The sequence below is a fragment of the Babylonia areolata genome, chromosome 5 (genome assembly GCF_041734735.1).
Source record: "Babylonia areolata isolate BAREFJ2019XMU chromosome 5, ASM4173473v1, whole genome shotgun sequence".
NCBI classification, from domain to species: Eukaryota; Metazoa; Mollusca; class Gastropoda; order Neogastropoda; family Buccinidae; genus Babylonia; species Babylonia areolata.
The window spans coordinates 44073138-44093137 of NC_134880.1; the positions used below are offsets into that span (position 1 = coordinate 44073138).

The following is a 20000-nucleotide window of genomic DNA, read 5'->3' on the forward strand; positions in this document are numbered from 1 at the left end:
CCAACCTACAGATTCTTGCACTGTACAGAATACCTAACAACGCACAGATTCTTGCACTGTACAGAATACATACCAACTACAGATTCTTGTACTGTACAGAATGCCTACCAACCCACAGATTCTTGCACTGTACAGAATACCTAACAACCTACAGATTCTTGCACTGTACAGAATACCTACCAACCCACAGATTCTTGCACTGTACAGAATGCCTACCAACCTACAGATTCTTGCACTGTACAGAATACCTACCAACCCACAGATTCTTGCACTGTACAGAATACCTAACAACGCACAGATTCTTGCACTGTACAGAATACCTACCAACCCACAGATTCTTGCACTGTACAGAATACCTAACAACGCACAGATTCTTGCACTGTACAGAATACCTACCAACCCACAGATTCTTGTACTGTACAGAATACCTACCAACCTACAGATTCTTGCACTGTACTGAATACCTACCAACGCACAGATTCTTGCACTGTACAGAATACCTACCAACCCACAGATTCTTGCACTGTACAGAATACCTACCAACCTACAGATTCTTGCACTGTACAGAATACCTACCAACCTACAGATTCTTGTACTGTACAGAATACCTAACAAAGCACAGATTCTTGCACTGTACAGAATACCTAACAACCTACAGATTCTTGCACTGTACAGAATACCTACCAAACCCACACACCCAACGCAAAGATCACGACAAAAGAGAAAGAGGTTGTGACCTTCCATGGACGGCTTTGCCACTGGACTCAATTTTCCGATACTTGGGCTGAGTGGCTCGCGTTGAGCTGAAAGCGAGTCTGGGGTGGACCAGTCCCCACTGTCCGGCCACGTGCACAGCCGTCCATCGGCTGTTGATGGTGGGCTTGGGTTCTCTCCGGTAGGAGAAGGATTCTTTGCAGTAACCCTGCAGGCAGACGCACTGGACACCGACTTTGCTGTAAGAGAGAGAATGCAGGTGGAGGTAGAGGAGGAGATGAACAGAGACGGACAGGATGTGTGTGTGTGTGTGTGTGTGTGTGTGTGTGTGTGTGTGTGTGTGTGTGTGTGTGTGTGAGCTGTACCATGAAAAGAAACAAAACAAAAAAAACTATCGGTTCGTTTTCAATGTGGTGCGGTTAGCGTCTATAGACTGAATTAAATGCTTTGTGGCTGAATCAAATAATACTCTTAAATAATATGGCTCCAACGTTTCTGTACAGTACATAGGACTCCGAATAAGGAATCTTTCGGAATGTCAAAGTTAATCTTTGAAGCCAGAAAGCAAAAGCAGATAACCCACACATAGGACAAATCTTCCAATAGACGCCTTTAAAGTATTGAAATTCTTTTCTTACCTGTTTTACATTTACATGATTGATGTCTGTGAGGTGGGAAGAGGTGGATGTACGGGTTTATCAATTTATTTGTTATTTCACATTGTGTCATAAATGTTATTTTTTTCTTATTGAAAAGTTTCCTTTTATGCGATGATTGAAATGTACATAATTATCAAGGAATTAAGAGTGCACGGGTTATTCATTTACATTTTTTTTCTTCTTTTTTTTCATTTCACTTGTGCCTTAGATGTAACATTTTCTGATTGAATGCATATATTCCTTTTACACAATGATTGATTTGTGTATGGTGATCAGGGTAGAGTTGTCCGGTTACTCATTCGTTCGTTTCCATTTCGCTTTCTTCTTTGTTGATGAGTATTTGAACAAACCGAAAGAAAATGTTATTGATTCAAGTGCTTGAAGCAGCCAATGAAGTCTTTTTAAGCGAATTAAACTGAATCGAGAGAAAACAATCTTACGTGCAGAGCAAAGCAAAAACATCTGCAAGGTCCTTCTTTTTCAGAGCCACCAGATTGAGAAGGCCTTCAGGAGTGTTTTCGTCTTGACTTCCTTCCTGATTTCCCTGCAGAAAGTTCTGGCCAGACAGCCAGATGAAGACGCACCGGACCAGCTGCAGATCTGACGTCATGTCCTTCTTCAGGTACTGGACAAGCTCGTCCATGTTCTGTTTGAGTTCTGTGGGAGCCTGGAAAAGAGCGTGGAGAATTAATGTGTGTAGGGCTATGTATGTTTAATATGCTCGTGCGCACGCACGCATGCACACACACATGCACCCCCCACACACACACACACCCACGCACACACACACACACGCGCGCGCGCGGACACACACACACATACACACACACACACACACACACACACACACACACACACACACACACACACACACAAACACGCACGCGCGAACATGCACACAATTGCGCACACAGAAACACATACACAGAGACGCACACACGCATGCATGCGCATACACACACACACACACACACACACACACACACACACACACACACACACATACACGCATACACGCACACACACACACACTCATGCACGCACGCGTGCACATACATCTTCGACATTCAAAAATAATGTGATCTCATTGTTTCCACTTTTCCTTGTGTTCAGTGCTGGGCATGGGATTTTCATGGAAAGGAAAACTTCAAGCAATCAGAAACAAACTGAGCGAAAGAGCAATAAAGGAGGGAGTGGTGTCAAGGACGAAACGAACAAAGAAAAAAAGGAAAAAGGGCGGAAGACAACAAAAAAGGAAGATAGAAGGGAGGAAAGAGAAAGATGAAGTACAAATTTTGACAGAAGAAAAGAAAGAGTGAAGAAGGAAGAAAGAGAAAGATGAAGTACAAATTTTGAAGGAAGAAAGAAAGAGTGAAGAAGGAAGAAAGAGAAAGATGAAATACAAATTTTGAAGGAAGAAAGAAAGAGTGAAGAAGGAAGAAAGAGAAAGATGAAATACAAATTTTGACAGAAGAAAGAAAGAGTGAAGAAGGAAGAAAGAGAAAGATGAAATACAAATTTTGAAGGAAGAAAAGAAAGAGTGAAGAAGGAAGAAAGAGAAAGATGAAATACAAATTTTGAAGGAAGAAAGAAAGAGTGAAGAAGGAAGAAAGAGAAAGATGAAATACAAATTTTGAAGGAAGAAAGAAAGTGTGAAGAAGGAAGAAAGAGAAAGATGAAATACAAATTTTGAAGGAAGAAACAAAGAGTGAAGAAGGAAGAAAGAGAAAGATGAAATACAAATTTTGAAGGAAGAAAGAAAGAGTGAAGAAGGAAGAAAGAGAAAGATTAAGTACAAATTTTGAAGGAAGAAAGAAAGAGTGAAGAAGGAAGAAAGAGAAAGATGAAATACAAATTTTGAAGGAAGAAAGAAAGAGTGAAGTTTGAAAGAAAACACGAGAAATAAAACAAAACATAATAACAGAATGAAGAAAATGCAACATAATTAAGTGGATGGCCTATATGTGTACAGATACCTTTGGAAAGAGGACATAGTAGTATACAAGATAAAGACAAAATGTACAAGTAGGGAAACCGGTTCTGCAAAACCCGTAGTTGCAAAAATACAAAACGTGGTCTGGAAAAGAAAAACTTGGACTTGTGGAAGACGAACACAACAGTATGCATACATTAACTGCACATTCCATAGGATACTCATCTAAAGGTTGTTTAGGAAAGGCCATACAAGAAATAGAAGCAAAGAACAAAGCAAAAGAAAGATGGATGGCTATACTCCAAGAAGAACCAAAAGCAGTATTTCTTGCCAAACTAGATTTGTCTTGAATACCACTGGAGTATGTCTGCACAAAAATAGGTATGTTTTCCAACCATCTAGAGCAAACAGGGTATGTATTTTCCAGATAGACTGGGTACAAGACTTTGCAGGAACCCTACATGGAAAAGTTCTACACCAATTACTACTAGGTACAGGAGACTTTGTAGACCAAGTAGCCCATGAATATGGAGAACTAGGAAGAATTATAGATACCAGTAGTAGTGTAAAACATGTACTATCCTATATGCAGAAATGGAATGGACACACAACAAGAAACAAACTATACAACAAAATCACATCCAACTTTGAATACAAGGAAACTTTGGTAGGCATCTAGCAGACTATGCTGTTTCTAGAAACTTCAAGAAGTATTTGGACATACAGTAGTGCAAGAACATGGATGCATGAGAACAGAAGTATATGTATGTGGATGGGATGGAGAGTCGCCAGATGAAACTGGATGCATTGGAGACGGACTATCTTTCGTACAACCATCTGGTACATTTGTGTCACAAACTGCAAACAACCAATACTTGGCACTAGTAAACAAACTAGATAGAGGATTTATCCTAGGGGACCTATAAAAAGAATATACCTTGTATGGCACGCATACACAAAAACAGAAAGAATTAAAGGAATAGAACTATCAGCAAAAAACGAAAATATAATAAAATCTCAAGAATAGGCTTCAGCAGAATTTGGATTCTGAGCATGCCATACTTTAGTGTTTAGAATGCTAAAATTAGAAGAAGGTGATAGATTTGATATAGCATCACTACATTGTGTCATCATATCTCCAGATGTAAAAACAATATTGGCTCCACGCAAACAACCACTACGGGTGGTACAAGAAGAAAAACAACCAAATCTATCAAGAACCGAGTATATGGAACGGGAATATAGGTAAAAGAAAGTATCCCTTACAATAGACAATCAAAAGAAGTCTTGGGATATAGGCAAACCAGAGACAAAAATAGAAATTTCCACATTATATAGGTACAATAGAGAAAAAAATATTACAAGAAATAGAATGCACAAAGAATATCGAGCTATGGAAAGAAAGGAGAGAAGGGGAAAAAATAGACTAGATAGGGAGAAATACAAAGAGGAACTACGCAGATTGCAGTGTGCAATGAAAGGAAGAAAGAGACAGAGAAGGTCGAACAGAAAAAACAAATGAGACTTTTTTGGAATGTAGGAGACGGAAGCCATAAAGCCAATGAAGTACAAAAGTCAAACTCAATCTGTAGTGGGGTAGGTAGAAAATTAGAAAGAAGATGGGGAAACAGAGCGGATGTACTTTGTAGCCAGAGAAGGAAACTTCCGGGCAGGTAGGGAAACAAGAAACATTGTAGAAATACACAAGGTCAACTTTGTATTGACATCCAACCCCCCAAAAGACAACAAACAAGAATACTATCTACTTGGGGAAATGGAAATAGATATGGGCGAAACAATAAAAATATGAAGCAGAAAATAAACAAAGCAGATCCTAGAAATATAAAAGGTATGTACAACCAATACGGAATACACAGAATGCCCACCAGCTTCCAAAATACAAAATGCAACAGATATGGAAGAAGGAGAATATGTACATGCAGTATATATGCAAAGTGTGTCTGTAGAGGAATTGCACAGACAATATTGTACTTGGGAAAAATCAATACAGAGGCAATTCCAGTGCAGGGAGGATTTTTTGACAAAGCAGTAGGAAAATTATATCTACAAACTGCAGTAGTACTGATACACATATATCTTGGGAATATAAAGAGAAATTTGTCATACCAAAAAGATAGAAGAACAGAGATTGTAGTACAGGAGGAAAAAAAAGTCCTGTGTAGGAGAAAAAAAAGAATATTGCCCAAGTCACATCCCCACTCTCTGGGCCAAGAGGGTTTTAAGACAGTCAGCGCTGGGGTGGTGCCCAAAGGCCTACTAGTTCCCAAGGCCGTAGCACTAAAAGCCGGTGCAATATCGCCTCCAAGTTTCAGAGTCATGGCCCTGTACAAAAGACAAAGCTGTAAATGACTTCCCATTGCAATGGAGAAACCAATGATCATACAGCTCTCACTTTGCTGTCAGCTCAACTGTAAGCTGATGTCAACCTGTGATATAAGCTGGGTGTAGGGCAAATATGTGACGGGATGTTAAACAAAAGTCCTTCTCCATGACGCAACACTTACATTGCGGGCATGTCTTTCCGCTTGTTCCAGCTCCTTCCTGTACTGTGCCAACAGCTCATCTTTCCTCCTCGGCGGAGGTTTCGGTACTACAGCTTTCGGGGCCGACACTGGCATGGCTTCAAGAACAGCAGACTGTTGTCGGCGGGTGGAACTCCTCAGATGTGGTGTCGACGCTTATGATTTGTTAGCCTATGACATTTTCACATATGTTTATGATTATTTGCACGCCCGTAAAGATCACCGTGTTTAAGATGAATGCAACACAAGAGTCCGTTCTGACGTCCCTGTGTTATAAACATGTATACACCCTGACACAACCATCGGAAGGAGAGAGAGGGAGCGGAACTTCTTTCTTTATTTTCTTTCTTCTTTCTTTTTAATATAGTTTTTTCACACTAAAAACTATTTTTGTACACACTCCGCGTGTAGATTATCTGTCAGACAGATACGCGGAAAGAAGGGTGAACAAAAAGACAGACAGACAGACAGACAGACAAAAGGACTTGGACGTGAATCAATGGAACGATTTTTGGTTGTATTTTTTCTGTTCCATTGATCACGGAAGGAGCACGCAGGCCTTTCAGTTCTTTGGGCGTCACGCTTCAGCAGTTCAAGTTGTTCCACAGAACTGGACAACATAATACAACCACGAGCCGCGGAGAAAGACATTAATGTCTGCTTTCACAATGGAGACACTCAGTATGGCCGTCTCTCTCTCTCTCTCTCTCTCTCTCTCTCTCTTCTTCATTATGTATACAATTCTGCATGAAAACATTTTCCTTTCATTTATGTGTGTGCTATTTGTAATAGATGTAGATTAGCAAGGACAGATTGGAAGAATAGGCAATGCCTAAAATCTTAATCAATGTATACAAACGTTTTCAGTTCTGAGTTCTCTCTCTCTCTCTCTCTCTCTCTCTCTCTCTCTCTCTCTCTCTCTCTCTCTCTCTCTTCTCTGTGTGTGTGTGTGTGTGTGTGTGTGTGTGTTTGTGTGTTTGTGTGTGTGTGTGTGTGTGTTGTGTGTGTGTGTGTGTGTGTGTGTGTGTGTGTGTGTGTGTGTTTGTGTGTGTGTTACTCTGTGTGTGTGTGTACGTGTGTGTGTGTGTGTGTGTGTGAGTGTGGCGAGTAAGTTCCTAATAAATATTATATATATATATATATATATATATATATAGAGAGAGAGAGAGAGAGAGAGAGAGAGAGAGAGAGAGAGAGATAATGAATGAATGAATGGATGAATGAATGAATGAATGATTTTTTTTTCCAACTGTGGAGATATTAGCACACTGACCGACTTACATATCTGCCGTTGTTCAAAGAGACACACAAACAATTATGCAGCTATAAATGTTGATATACTCAGTACATGTTTATACATGTAAAGGGATAACGCGGCGTCTAACTGAGAGACACAGCATCGCGCATAATGTTTTCGAAACGGAAGTGAGTAACACACCACTACACACACACACACACACACACACACACACACACACACACACACACACACACACACACACACACACACACACACACACACACACATTATATATATATATATATATATATATATATATACATATATATATATACCCATACATATACATACATAAATCCATACAAGCATGCACACATAATTTGACAGTGTTTGCTGAACTTGATTAATAAAGGTCGAGATCTGTTCTTGGATTGGGTATGATAAGTGTCGCATGTCGAGAGTTAGGGTTGTAAATATCATTGCAGACAATGGTTCGGTCTACATAAGCACGACTTCTACCGAATATAATTTCATGCATAAGTACTCACTTATTCAATGTTGAATACTTCGTCATAAGGAAGAGGCGTTGGCGGTTGTTATTGTTGACTGCGTGTGTTTCGTAAAACACCATTGAGGTGCTTCATAGCACGTCTGTGTACAGAATCTACTTTTTTCATGAGAGAGAGAGAGAGAGAGAGAGAGAGAGAGAAATTGCAGGTAATAACTAAACAAAACAACGCTTTCGTTATTACTTCCCTTTTTTTTTTTTTCTTTTTTCTTTTTTTTTTTTTTTTTTGCTCATTCACTTTTGTTTGTTTATTATTGTTTTTTGAATGCTCGTTGTTGTTGTTTTTTTAATAAAAAGTTTACAATTCATTGTTCACAAAAAGTACACAAAAAGTTATTATCAACATAACTGTGTCAAGATTAAAAAGGAGAATGTATCAATGATTACAGAACAACATATAATATACAATACGTAAAATTAATATATACAAAAATTGATCGTTCGTTCATTCACTCAGCTAGGCAGTCATTCGTTCAGTTCAGCGATCAATACTCACCGTTCAATGGATCCAGGAAGTTGAGAACCACCTGCGGGCAGACAGACTGGTGTGGCCGGTATGTTGTAACTGACTGGTGCCAAATACAGCTCAACCTTTTTACAGATACATATATATATATATATATCCTGCACCACCAGTATGGCGGCTGTATGTGATTAATAATCTGCCTGTCTCTGTGTCTCTTTGTCTGTCTCTGTCTCTATCTTTTGTCGTATCTGTCCTGTCTGTGGCTGGTTGTCTCTGTATGTCTGTGACTGTCTCTATCCCTGCTCTGTCTGTCTGTCTCTATCACACACACACACACACACACATGAACAACCACAACCGGGTGATTATATAGTACTGTTCACACACACCTGGGTCAACAAAGAAACGATAGAAAACTGAGCAGAAGTGCAACTGAAAACGAAACCAGAGCAGTGTTTATGAACTTGACAACGACAACAGTCCACTTGCGACCCCCCCCCCCCCCCCCCCCCCCCCCCCACGCACACACACACACACATACGCGCGCGCGCACACATAGAGTCAAACACACACAGGGTCACACACACGCATACACACAGCGTCACACACACGCACACACACAGATTCACACACACACACAGGGTCACACACACACACACACACACACACGCAGAGTAGCACACATTACACACACACACACACACAGAGGATCACACACACACACACACACAGAGTCACACACACACACACACACACACACACACAGTCACACACACACACACACACACACACACACACACACAGAGTCAATTAGTCCCAGTCGAGGGACCAGTACCCACACAAACTGCCCACAAATCCAGGAAGTTAAGAACAGCCTGCTTTCTACCTGTACGTACGGCCCCCTCTCTATCTCACATAAATTTATATGGTAGTTGTCAAGGACAACACAATATTGTCATTGTCAACTCTCTCTCTCTCTCTCTCCCACTCTCTCTCTCTCTCTCTCTCCTCTCTCTCTTCTTCCCTCTCCTCTCTCTCTCTGTCTGTCTGTCTGTCTGTCTTCTGTCTGTCTATGTCTGTTTCTCTGTCTGTCTCTCTCTCTCCCCTCTCTCACTGTGACGTCAGAGGAGGGAATTCCCAGCCTCGCTATCAGCATGGTGTGACGAGCGCAGCGACTGACGAGTGGGCCGCGCGGCGCGCAGGGTCAGGGTCAAATGAACTCTGACGTACAGGCCGTGCAATCGGGTCAGTCTGACAGTCGGGGCTGCCTTCTTTCTTAGCGAGAAGTGGCAGTGACAGGTCCTTAAGATCAAAGAATAATTCCAAATAGGACAGGCCAGACCATAATTATGACAACACAGCTTAGATTCTTGAATTATAATACTGAAAACCTGTATGCAAAACTTAATGATGTCTAATATCACTTACAGTGAAAAGACGTTAAATTAAAGAACGAACGAACAACTTAATGATGTTGCTTTCGTTAATTATGTTAGTGGCTTTGATTTTGTTTGTCTCACAGAAACATTTGTTGACAGTAAGTTTGATTTCACTGGTGTGTTTCATGATTTCATAAAATTTCATGCCCCAGCAAAGAAGCTGTCTGATCAGGGTCGGAATTCTGGTGGGGTTTTGCTTATGGTGAAAAAGGTTTTTGGTAACTTTGTAAGACAGATTAATGTACAGTGTGGTTGTATTAAATGTTGACAAAAGATTATTCAATGTTAAGAAAGACATACTGCTGGTTGCGTGCTATGTAGTACCACAAGGAGGACCTGTTTATAACCGTTCAACTATAAAAGATGGAATTTTGATTCTAGAAGATACTTTTGTTAGAATTATTTGGCAAGAATGATGATAATGTTTTAATTGGTGGTGACCTAAATGCAAGAACAGGTCACCAGCAACCCAAACGTGAAACAATGACTTGCTTCTCTCCTGTAGATCATGAGGATGATGGTGTGGTTGATAATTATGATGATGATGATGATTGTAATGATGGTGATTGTGATGATGATAATGACTGATTATAATGATGACAATGATAATGGAGTTGATATTAATGATATTGCTGCTGATGTTGATATTATAGAAAAAGATAATCCAGTGCGCTGTTCAAAAGACTCAGTGGTGAAGTTTTGGCATGTCTTTGTTGGATTTATGATTTTTATTTGACCTTAACATTTTGAATGGTACATGTATGGACACTTCCAGAGGGGAGTACATGTTTGTGTCACCAAATGGAAGCAGCGTTGTAGATTACTTTATTATTACACAAGGATTATTTCAAAGTTGCAGAATGAAAATTGGTGATGAATTGTTCTCATGGCACTTACCTCGTGGAGATGAAATGGATGATGTGTAATGTGAACTGAGAAAAAAGAATCTTTGCCGATTCAAGGAGAAGAACGAATAGTATGGTCTGAAGAAAATGCACAAATTTACAAAAATGAGCTGGACTCTAATGAGTTTAAACAATGTATAGATAGAGCTACACACTTCTTAGATATTAATGTCAGTACTTGTGTGGAAATGTTTACAAATGCGTTATGTAGTGCTGCAGCCTGTATGATGAGAACTGTGGGGAAGAGGAAGAAAGAGGTGAATGAATGGTTTGACAGGGAGTGTGAGAAAAAGAAAAGAGTTGTCAAGCGATGCTTGAAGCGATACCAGCATGCCAAATCATCCGAGTTAACTCGCTCAATACGGCCAGTCCTTTCTTCTCCTCTACACAGCCCCTCGGATGTCCAATGGGTGTCTGAATGACCCAACCTTTAGCTTCCGTCGTAAGAATTGTGGTATTCTTTGTCAACATTCACCTCTTCAGTATAAGAGCCTTCCGCTTGCAATATTTTGATCATGGTAATTGGGGTGAAACGCTGTTAACGTCGTCTCTTTCGCCGTTCGTATGGAGAGAGTTAAAAGATATACATAAAGCAACATATACTACAGAAAGAAAAGAATATACTGTAATGAAAAGAGTCAAAAAGGGAATTTCAATCAAAAGAGATTAGATGAACTAAATGCTTCAGTTAATGATCCCAAACTATTCTGGTCTACACTCAGGTCTATCAATAGAAAAGAGAGTGCGTGGTGATAAATGTATGTTGGTGTAGATGTATGTGAATGTATGAGTGGTTGTGCGTCAGCGTGTGCGAGTGTGGGTGAGCATATTTTGGTTCATTATTGTTTGTTTGCTTTTGGACACGTGTTTCTGTTTCAGCCAAACAATTTTGGTCTATGCTTATAGGCACTGTTTTGTAACCCGCTTGCCAAAAGGATATCTTTGCCAATGGCAATAAAATCAGTGTCAGTGTCAGTGTCTCTCCTCTCTCTCCCTCTCCTCTCTCTCTCTCTCTCTCTCTCTCTCTCTCTCTCACACACACACACACACACACACACACACACACACACACACACACACACACACACACACACACACACACACACACACACACGTTCATACTCACGCTCTCAGACACAGACACAGACACACAGACAGATACACAGACACACAGACACACAGACACAGACACACACACACACACGGACGCACGCACGAACGCACACACACAATGCAACACACACACACACACACACACACACACACACACGCACGCACGCACGCACGCACACACACACAATGCAACACACACACACACACACACACACACACACACACACACACACACACACACACACAGAGTCAGCCAGCCAGCCAGCCAATCATTCACAGGAAATGAGTATTCAGGGGGAGATGGTGAAGGAGGGGTAGAAAACGGGGGTAGGATAGGGGAAGGGGTAGGCTGTGGAGGGGGGAGGGGGGTGACGGTGGGATGTGGTGAAGGAGGGGTAGGAAAGGGGGGTAGGACAGGGGAAGGGGTATGCTGTGTGAGGGGGGGGGGATATGGTGAGGGAGGTGTAGGAAAGGGGGGTAGGACAGGGGAAGGGGTATGCTGTGTGAGGGGGGGGGGGATGTGGTGAAGGAGGTGTAGGAAAGGGGGGTAGGACAGGGGAAGGGGTATGCTGTGTGGGGGGGGGGGGGGATATGGTGAGGGAGGTGTAGGAAAGGGGGGTAGGACAGGGGAAGGGGTATGCTGTGTGAGGGGGGGGGGATGTGGTGAGGGAGGGGTAGGAAAGGGGGGTAGGATAGGGGGAGGGGTATGCTGTGGGGGGAGGGGGGATGTGGTGAGGGAGGGGTAAGATAGGGGGAGGGGTATGCTGTGTGGGGGGGGGGATGTGGTGAGGGAGGGATAGGAAAGGGGGTTAGGATAGGGGGAGGGGTTTGCTGTCGGGGGAGGGGGGATGTGGTGAGGGAGGGGTAAGATAGGGGGAGGGGTATGCTGTGGGGAGGGGGGATGTGGTGAGGGAGGGGTAAGATAGGGGGAGGGGTATGCTGTGTGTGGGGGGGGATGTGGTGAGGGAGGGGTAGGAAAGGGGGGCAGGACAGGGGAAGGGGTATGCTGTGTGTGGGGGGGGGATGTGGTGAGGGAGGGGTAGGAAAGGGTGGTAGGATAGGGGAAGGGGTATGCTGTGGGGTGGGGGGGGGGGATTTGGTGAGAGAAGGATAGAAAAGCAGGCCAGTTGTCCGAAAGTTTCGAGGTGAAGACCGGAGTTCGTCAAGGGTGCCTGCTGTCACCGTTCCTCTTCCTCCTGGTCATCGACTGGATCATGAAGACCACTACAACAGGCAGGAACAACGGTATACAGTGGACACTCTGGACACAGCTGGACGATCTCGACTTCGCTGACGAGATGGCGCTCCTGTCACACGGAAAGGGGGGTAGGATAGGGGGAGGGGTATGCTGTGTGTGTGTGGGGGGGGGGGATGTGGTGAGGGAGGGGTAGAAAACGGGGGTAGGACAGAGGAAGGGATAGGCTGCGTGTGTGTGTGTGTGTGGGGGGGGGGTGACGGTGGGATGTGGTGAAGGAGGGGTAGGAAAGGGGGGCAGGACAGGGGAAGGGGTATGCTGTGTGTGTGGGGGGGGGGGGATGTGGTGAGGGAGGGGTAGGAAAGGGGGGTAGGATGGGGGGAGGGGTTTGCTGTGTGTGGGGGGGGGATGTGGTGAGGGAGGGGTAGGAAAGGGGGGTAGGATGGGGGGAGGGGTTTGCTGTGTGTGTGTGGGGGGGAGGGGGATGTGGTGAGGGAGGGGTAGGAAAGGGGGGCAGGACAGGGGAAGGGGTATGCTGTGTGTGTGTGTGGGGGGGGGGGATGTGGTGAGGGAGGTGTAGGAAAGGGGGTTAGGACAGGGGAAGGGGTATGCTGTGGGGGGGGGGATGTTTTGAGAGAGGGGTAGGAAAGGGGGGCAGGACAGGGGAAGGGGTATGCTGTGTGTGTGTGGGGGGGGGGATGTGGTGAGGGAGGGGTAGGAAAGGGGGGCAGGACAGGGAAAGGGGTATGCTGTGTGTGTGTGGGGGGGGGGATGTGGTGAGGGAGGGGTAGGAAAGGGGGGTAGGACAGGGGAAGGGGTATGCTGTGTGGGTGGGGGGGGTTGAGGGGGGATGTGGTGAGGGAGGGGTAGGAAAGGGGGGCAGGACAGGGAAAGGGGTATGCTGTGTGTGTGTGGGGGGGGGATGTGGTGAGGGAGGGATAGGAAAGGGGGGGTAGGATAGGGGAAGGGGTATGCTGCGTGGTGGGGCGGAGGAGGGATGACGGTGGGATGTGGTGAGCAAGGGGTAGGAAACGAACGGGGGTGCTTCATCTGTACGGTAATATAGTCATCTGCACACCTATCTTACAACAACAACAACAACAACACACACACACACACACACACACACACACACACACACATGCATCAACTGAAGTCCTCACTACAAAGAACCACCTTACGTTCCAACCGCGCTGCCCATCAGTCACCCGTGCTCTGGCCTGTATTGTATTGTATTGTATTGTATTGTATTGTATTGTACTGTATTGTTCTGGTTTTTTGGTTTTTTTCGTTTGCCGTTTGTTTTTTGTTGTTGTTTTTTTCTTTTTTTGTGTGTTGTTTTTGATTTTGTTTTTTGTTTGATTATTTGTTTTTAACAACAGACTTCTGTGTGTGAAATTCAGGCTGTCCTCCCCCAGGCAGAGCGCGTCGATACACTGAGAACACCACCCATTTTTTTGTATTTTTTTCCTGCAAGCAGTTGTTTTTTTTGGTTTTGTTTGTTTGTTGGGTTTTTTTGTTTGTTTGTTTGTTTTTGTTTTGTTTTTTTGTTTTTTTTTGTTTTTTGGTTGTTGTTGTTTTGTTTTTTTGGGGGGGTTTGTTGTTGTTTTTTTGTTTTTTGTTTTTTGGGAGGGGGTTGTTTTGGGGTCTTTTGTTCGTTTGTTTGTTAGTTGTTTTTTTTGTTTTTTTTCCTTAATTTGTTTTTCTATCCAAGTTGATTTTTACAGAATTTTGTCAGGGAGGACAATCCTTTTGTTGCCGTGGGTTCCACCATTACGTGCGCTACGTGCATGCTGCACACGGGATCTCGGCTTATCGTCTCATCCGAATGACTAACGTCCAGACCACCACTCAAGGTCCAGTTGCAGGGAGAGAAAATACTGGCGACTGTACTGTGATTCGAACCAGCGCGCTCAGATTCTCTCGCTTCCAGGGCGGACGCGTTACCTCTTGGCCATCACTCCACTCATATAGACAGTATATCCATTCACGCCCCACAGTTACGCCTCTGTCACAAAATCAAACTCGATCTCAACACAACGGCTGGTAACTAGTTAGTGGTCAGTAATGGTCAACAGTTGTCACCACTGTTCACCTAAAGGTCCGGGGACATTGCAGGACATTGAGCTTCACATCCCTCCCTCTGTCTTCCCCACACGTTACTATCTATACATGTGACGTACACTGACTCACACAACATGATCAGACAACACTGAGTAATCCATCAGCTCAGCTTGTACAACAAGTGTGTGTGTGTGTGTGTGTGTGTGTGTGTGTGTGTGTGTGTGTGTGTGTGTGTGTTTCTGTCTGTCTGTTTATCTGTCTGTCTGTCTATCTATCTCCCTGTCTGTATAATGTGTGTGTGTGTGTGTGTGTGGAAACAATATATGTATATAATATAATAGGAGATATATATATATATATATATATATATATATATATATATATATATATATACGAAAGAAGAAAAAACAAAGAACAATCAATGCAAACAACGATGATCCCACCCCCTGAAGACGCATGCCTTTATAATCAATTCATGCAATTAATCAGGTTTTTTTATTTCATTAATTTGTGGAAAATTAAATTATATCTAAATCATCATCAATGTCCAAACAGTTCCAGAGGCCAAGCAATGTGAATTCGCGCGAGTGCGCGCGCGTGCGTGTGTCTTTGTGTGTGTGTGTGGGGGGGGGGGGGGGGGGTACTGTACGCTCGTGTTCGCGTGCGTGAGATAGATATATACAGAGGCTGAGACAAGGGGGGCCGAGCGGGAGGGGGGGGCCGGGGGGGGGGGGGGACAGACACAGAGAGAGAGTGACATAAACAGTGAGAAAGACCGACAGTGAGTGAGCGTGTGAGTGCGTGTGTGTGTGCGTGTGTGTGCTTGGGAGAAAACGAGATATGCCGGTAAAGAGAGTGGGAGAGACTGCGAGTCGATATGTGTATGTGTGCGCTTACTGACTCCTGTGTCTGCGTATATATGCACGGATTTATAAACAGGCGAAGATGGACCGAACGTCCACAGAGGGAGAGAGAGAGAGAGAGAGAGAGAGAGAGAGAGAGAGACACACACACACACACACTAACACGCGCACTTACATAAACGCACACACATTCTCTCAGGCTCTCTTTCTCTCACACCCACACACACAAAGAGAGAGAGAGAGAGAGAGAGTAGAAGACTACGCACAAGCTCGCTCAGAAAGACAATACACACACACACACACACACACACACACACACACACACACACACACACACACACACACACACACCGAGCAAAAGCTCAACGGCACGAGTGGAGTTGTGGTGCAGTGGGTGGCGGAGGGGTCATCACTGAGTCGAACTACCAGTAAAAGAGATCACAAGCGACCCACCACAGACTGGCATATGACATGACATCAGTGATAGTTGTTTCACTGTGGTCAACTTCAGTACAAATGCCGCACAGCACGGTGAAACAGTGCTGGAACAAATAATAATCAGTATCATAATAATAGTAATTATCCAGAGTAGTAATAGTGGGGTAGTAGTAGTAGTAGTAGTAGTAGTAGCAATAATGCTGTGCTGTGCTCTGGTGGCATAACGACGTCTGAAAACAAGAGAACGCTGGCCATTAAGGAGAAGAGTGAGCGAAGGAAGCACTGGGCCGGGCTCAACTTCTGGAGACGTTTTCCGACCCTTGCAACACCTGTGGGAAGTGCTGCGCATCCAGAATCGGCCTCTTCTCCCATAATTATGAGGACACACACCAACAAACTGATGATAAGCCTGCCTGCCTACTCATCCGTCAGTCCGACGGGAGACTCCATCAGTAGTAGTAATAGTAGTTATCTATCTTGTTTTATTCTTTTTGAAATTTTATTTCTATTGTTATTATTTTATTGTTTATTCTTTTATCTTCTTTTTTTTCTTCTTCTTTTTTGTTTATCTTATTTTATTTATTTTTATTTTTACATGTGCCGGTAATTAATTTCTTATTTCTCAGTGTCTTTCGTTCTTCTTCCCTCTCAGTTTTACTAGTATGCCACCAGCATCTGTTTTGTTTCGTTTATCTCACTAAATTGTTTCTTTCTCTTTTCTCACCTCATCTGATTCAGTCGTCTACATGCTGCAAATCTTCCCCACATTTTGTTCAATGCGGTCTTTGAAACACATTCCACACTGAGGGGAAACAGAAAACTAACACAAAAATTGCATCAGAGCGAAATCACTACTCTGGGATGTGATGCATAAAAACTTAGTTTTCAGTATAAGAAATTTATTGACACATCCAAAGCGGGAAAGAATCGATGCACTGAAATCCTTGATCCCCTCTCTGGTCTAACAACAGATAAGCAATATGATATGGAAGTCCGTATCTTTCTGTTTCTGCTGCAGAGCTTTGAAAGTGAGGGATTTGGTCGAAGGGAACTAACTCAACCTAAAAGTTTGACTCAATGTGAGGAATTGTCTCCCATCGACGGCTGCCGCGAAAGTGACAACTGCATAAAACATGTTCTAGACACCAAAAACCGGCTCCGTCACTTACTCACAGCCTAGATCTTACATATCCAAGAAATGGACATCAAAATTTTTAAAAATGTCAGTGGAGCGATGGAACCATTGAATGGGAGACCAAATGACAATCACTGGTCGATAACAGACGTCCACGGGAAACCGTCTCACTTCTTCTCTCTATCCATCTGAGATCGCGAGTGTAAGATAGTTCCGTACAAAGAATGGATGCACATAATAGGGATAAATAAAACTATTAGTGCGCTTCAAGTTCGTTTTTTGTATGCATTTCAAAGCCATATAAGTATTCAACAAACCTAAAACTGTCGCTTTTTTTCATTGACTTTATTGTTTATTCTGTCTATCATCTTCCTACGCATCGCCGTCGAGGTACTGCTTCGCTCACTCTATCCAAAACAGGAATGTGAGGTAAGCTTTATTTCTTTCACTCATGGTTTTCTTTCTCCTTAAAGCATGGTAAGTTTGGGACGAAGAAGTGCATGTGAATCACTAGTTAAAGCTTTTAGCTCATAAGCAGGTCAGTATCCGAGAGTAGAAATGAATTTTATCATTTGTCTGTCTCGGTCTGCCCGTCGCCATTTTCTTCCTTTCTTGTTCGTCCTTCCTTGTTCATCGACCCGATTCTGTTCCCTGTACACGTCTGTGTCGATCATACCACTTGGGCTTTTCTAGTCGTTGCCGCACCATTTCTGAGCATCCAGCAATGTGCAAGGTAAGAATGTTAAAAAATATACACCGATAGATTTGGTAATGAAAGGGCTTTCTTTGTTCTTCTGTCCATCTGTGCATTTCGACCGCAACGAAAGGGGGCGGGGCCAGTGTTTTTCTTCTTTCTTTTCTTGTCTTTTTTTATGCTGCCGTGAAACTTTCCAGTCAGGAAAGACTTTCTTTTATCCGTCGTGCCGGCCCCGTGTGTTCCGTGGTTGCATGCGGTCTTGTTGTTGTCTTTCGCTGTGTTGATGCTCGATCCCAGGTTACTGAGCGGGGCAGTTGGGACAGAAAAGAGTACACAGATGATAGGAACGCAGCAGAGCCAGATGGATCTATAAATCGTATAAAGTGTTTTTTGTTGATTTAAGGAAAAGTTACTCACATCGAATATCGATGGATGAGTTAGCGCAGGAGAAGGGATGTGGCTAAACAACAACAACAACAACTAAACTGTTGCAAGCTTTTCTTTTCCTTTTCTTTTCTTTTTCTTCTTTGTTTTCTCTTTTTCTTTTCTTTTTTATTTGGTTGTTTTTTCCCTCTCCAGTTTGATTTTTTTAAAACATGTTTTCTGACTTTCCCTGTCAACATTTTTTCTCTCTTTTACTTTTATTCTACAAAAAATTGCTGGTGATACTATAAAAATGTATATACAGGGTCTTTATATATATATATATATATATATATATATATATATGTGTGTGTGTGTGTGTATCATATATATATATTCTTTTCATGTTAATGACCAACTGATCTTTCACACTTACCAATTGCAGGATCTTTGATATACATGTATTAGATCTTCTGCGCAAATATACACATGAATAGGTTATAGGCTTTCTTCTTCTTTTTTTCTTCTTCTTTTTTTTTTTTTTTTTTTTTTTTTTTTTGAATACGCCCTCAAAGCCTGACCAGCAATGCCCATGCATAGGTCAGGCATTAGTTGTTTGGTTGTTTTTTTTCTTTCCCCGATTGAATAGCTGATATGGTGTAGCATGTGTGGGCCTGTGTGATTGCTTTGGCACCTCTTTCAAACTGAAGCTGAAAGTGGACAGCATGTCTGGCTATCTGTGAAAACCTTGGAGGAGGAGGGCGGGACTGGAGAGGCTGTGAAAACACAATTAGATATATTTAATTACCGATAACGTGATCAAAATATATCCTAAGGCAAGACAAAGAGATCGGGTTGCTTTCATATTATTTATTGTCCCATCAGATTCAACAAATGATTCATAACACTGGTGAACACACTGCTTAAGCCTGTCACAAAGTTGCAAATAAAATCAAGCAGCACTTAAAAGGTGCCAGCCATTTTGTATAACTTATCACTTCCAAATTTTAATAAATGAAAAAGAAACAAAAGAGAGAGATAAAAGTACAACTTGGAAATATGAAATACTTTATACAAAATAAAGTCAAAGATGAGAATCAACTTGATGTAAATTATCAAAACTTTTTCTTGGGGAGTAGGGGGAGTGGAGGGGGGGGGGGGGGGGAGAAAAATCAGGGATTTTTTTTTTTCTTAAAAAAAAGACCTGCATAGCTGTGAGTGGAACTCGACAAAGCCAGAGCCCATCCATTCACTGCTATATTGTCAAGTTAATACAGTCCATCAAGGGTGTCAGCAATTATGAACAGATAGAAGGAAATGCAGGCCTGTGATGTGGAAAGGAAGGCAAAATGGGCATGATTTTTTTTTTTTTTTTTTAAAGAAGAAGAAGAAACAAGGAAGGGAGTGACAGAAACAAGGATATATTTCTCATTCAGATTTTCCAGCAGACAAGATGTTAATTAATAGTGTAATAGGCAAGATGTTCATTAATGGTAACAATAGGCAAGATTTTAATGAAACTATAGGGCAAGATGTTATTGATGTGTAAGACGTAAATTAATAGCTGTGTGTGTGTGTACAAAAATTGTATTTGATTGCAAATGAGGAGTATGATTTAACTAGCAATGCCAAACGTAGCTCAACTGTGTGAAAATGTCTGTGCAA

The 20000-nt window shown here is 42.6% G+C and overlaps 1 protein-coding gene across 1 annotated transcript in view; it reads right to left on the reverse strand.

The window, feature by feature from the left end:
• Positions 1 to 8277, reverse strand: part of LOC143282090 (uncharacterized) — a 29050-nt gene extending 20773 nt beyond the window's left edge. The window contains exons 1-4 of the mRNA XM_076587573.1: positions 8154 to 8277; positions 5832 to 6020; positions 1814 to 2040; positions 738 to 953 (exon numbers count right to left, since the gene is read on the reverse strand). Coding sequence (XP_076443688.1) covers positions 738 to 953; positions 1814 to 2040; positions 5832 to 5945 — 557 coding nt within the window. The 5' untranslated portion in view covers positions 5946 to 6020; positions 8154 to 8277. The remainder of the gene's footprint in view (positions 1 to 737; positions 954 to 1813; positions 2041 to 5831; positions 6021 to 8153) is intronic.
• Between the last annotated feature and the right edge of the window lie 11723 nt (positions 8278 to 20000).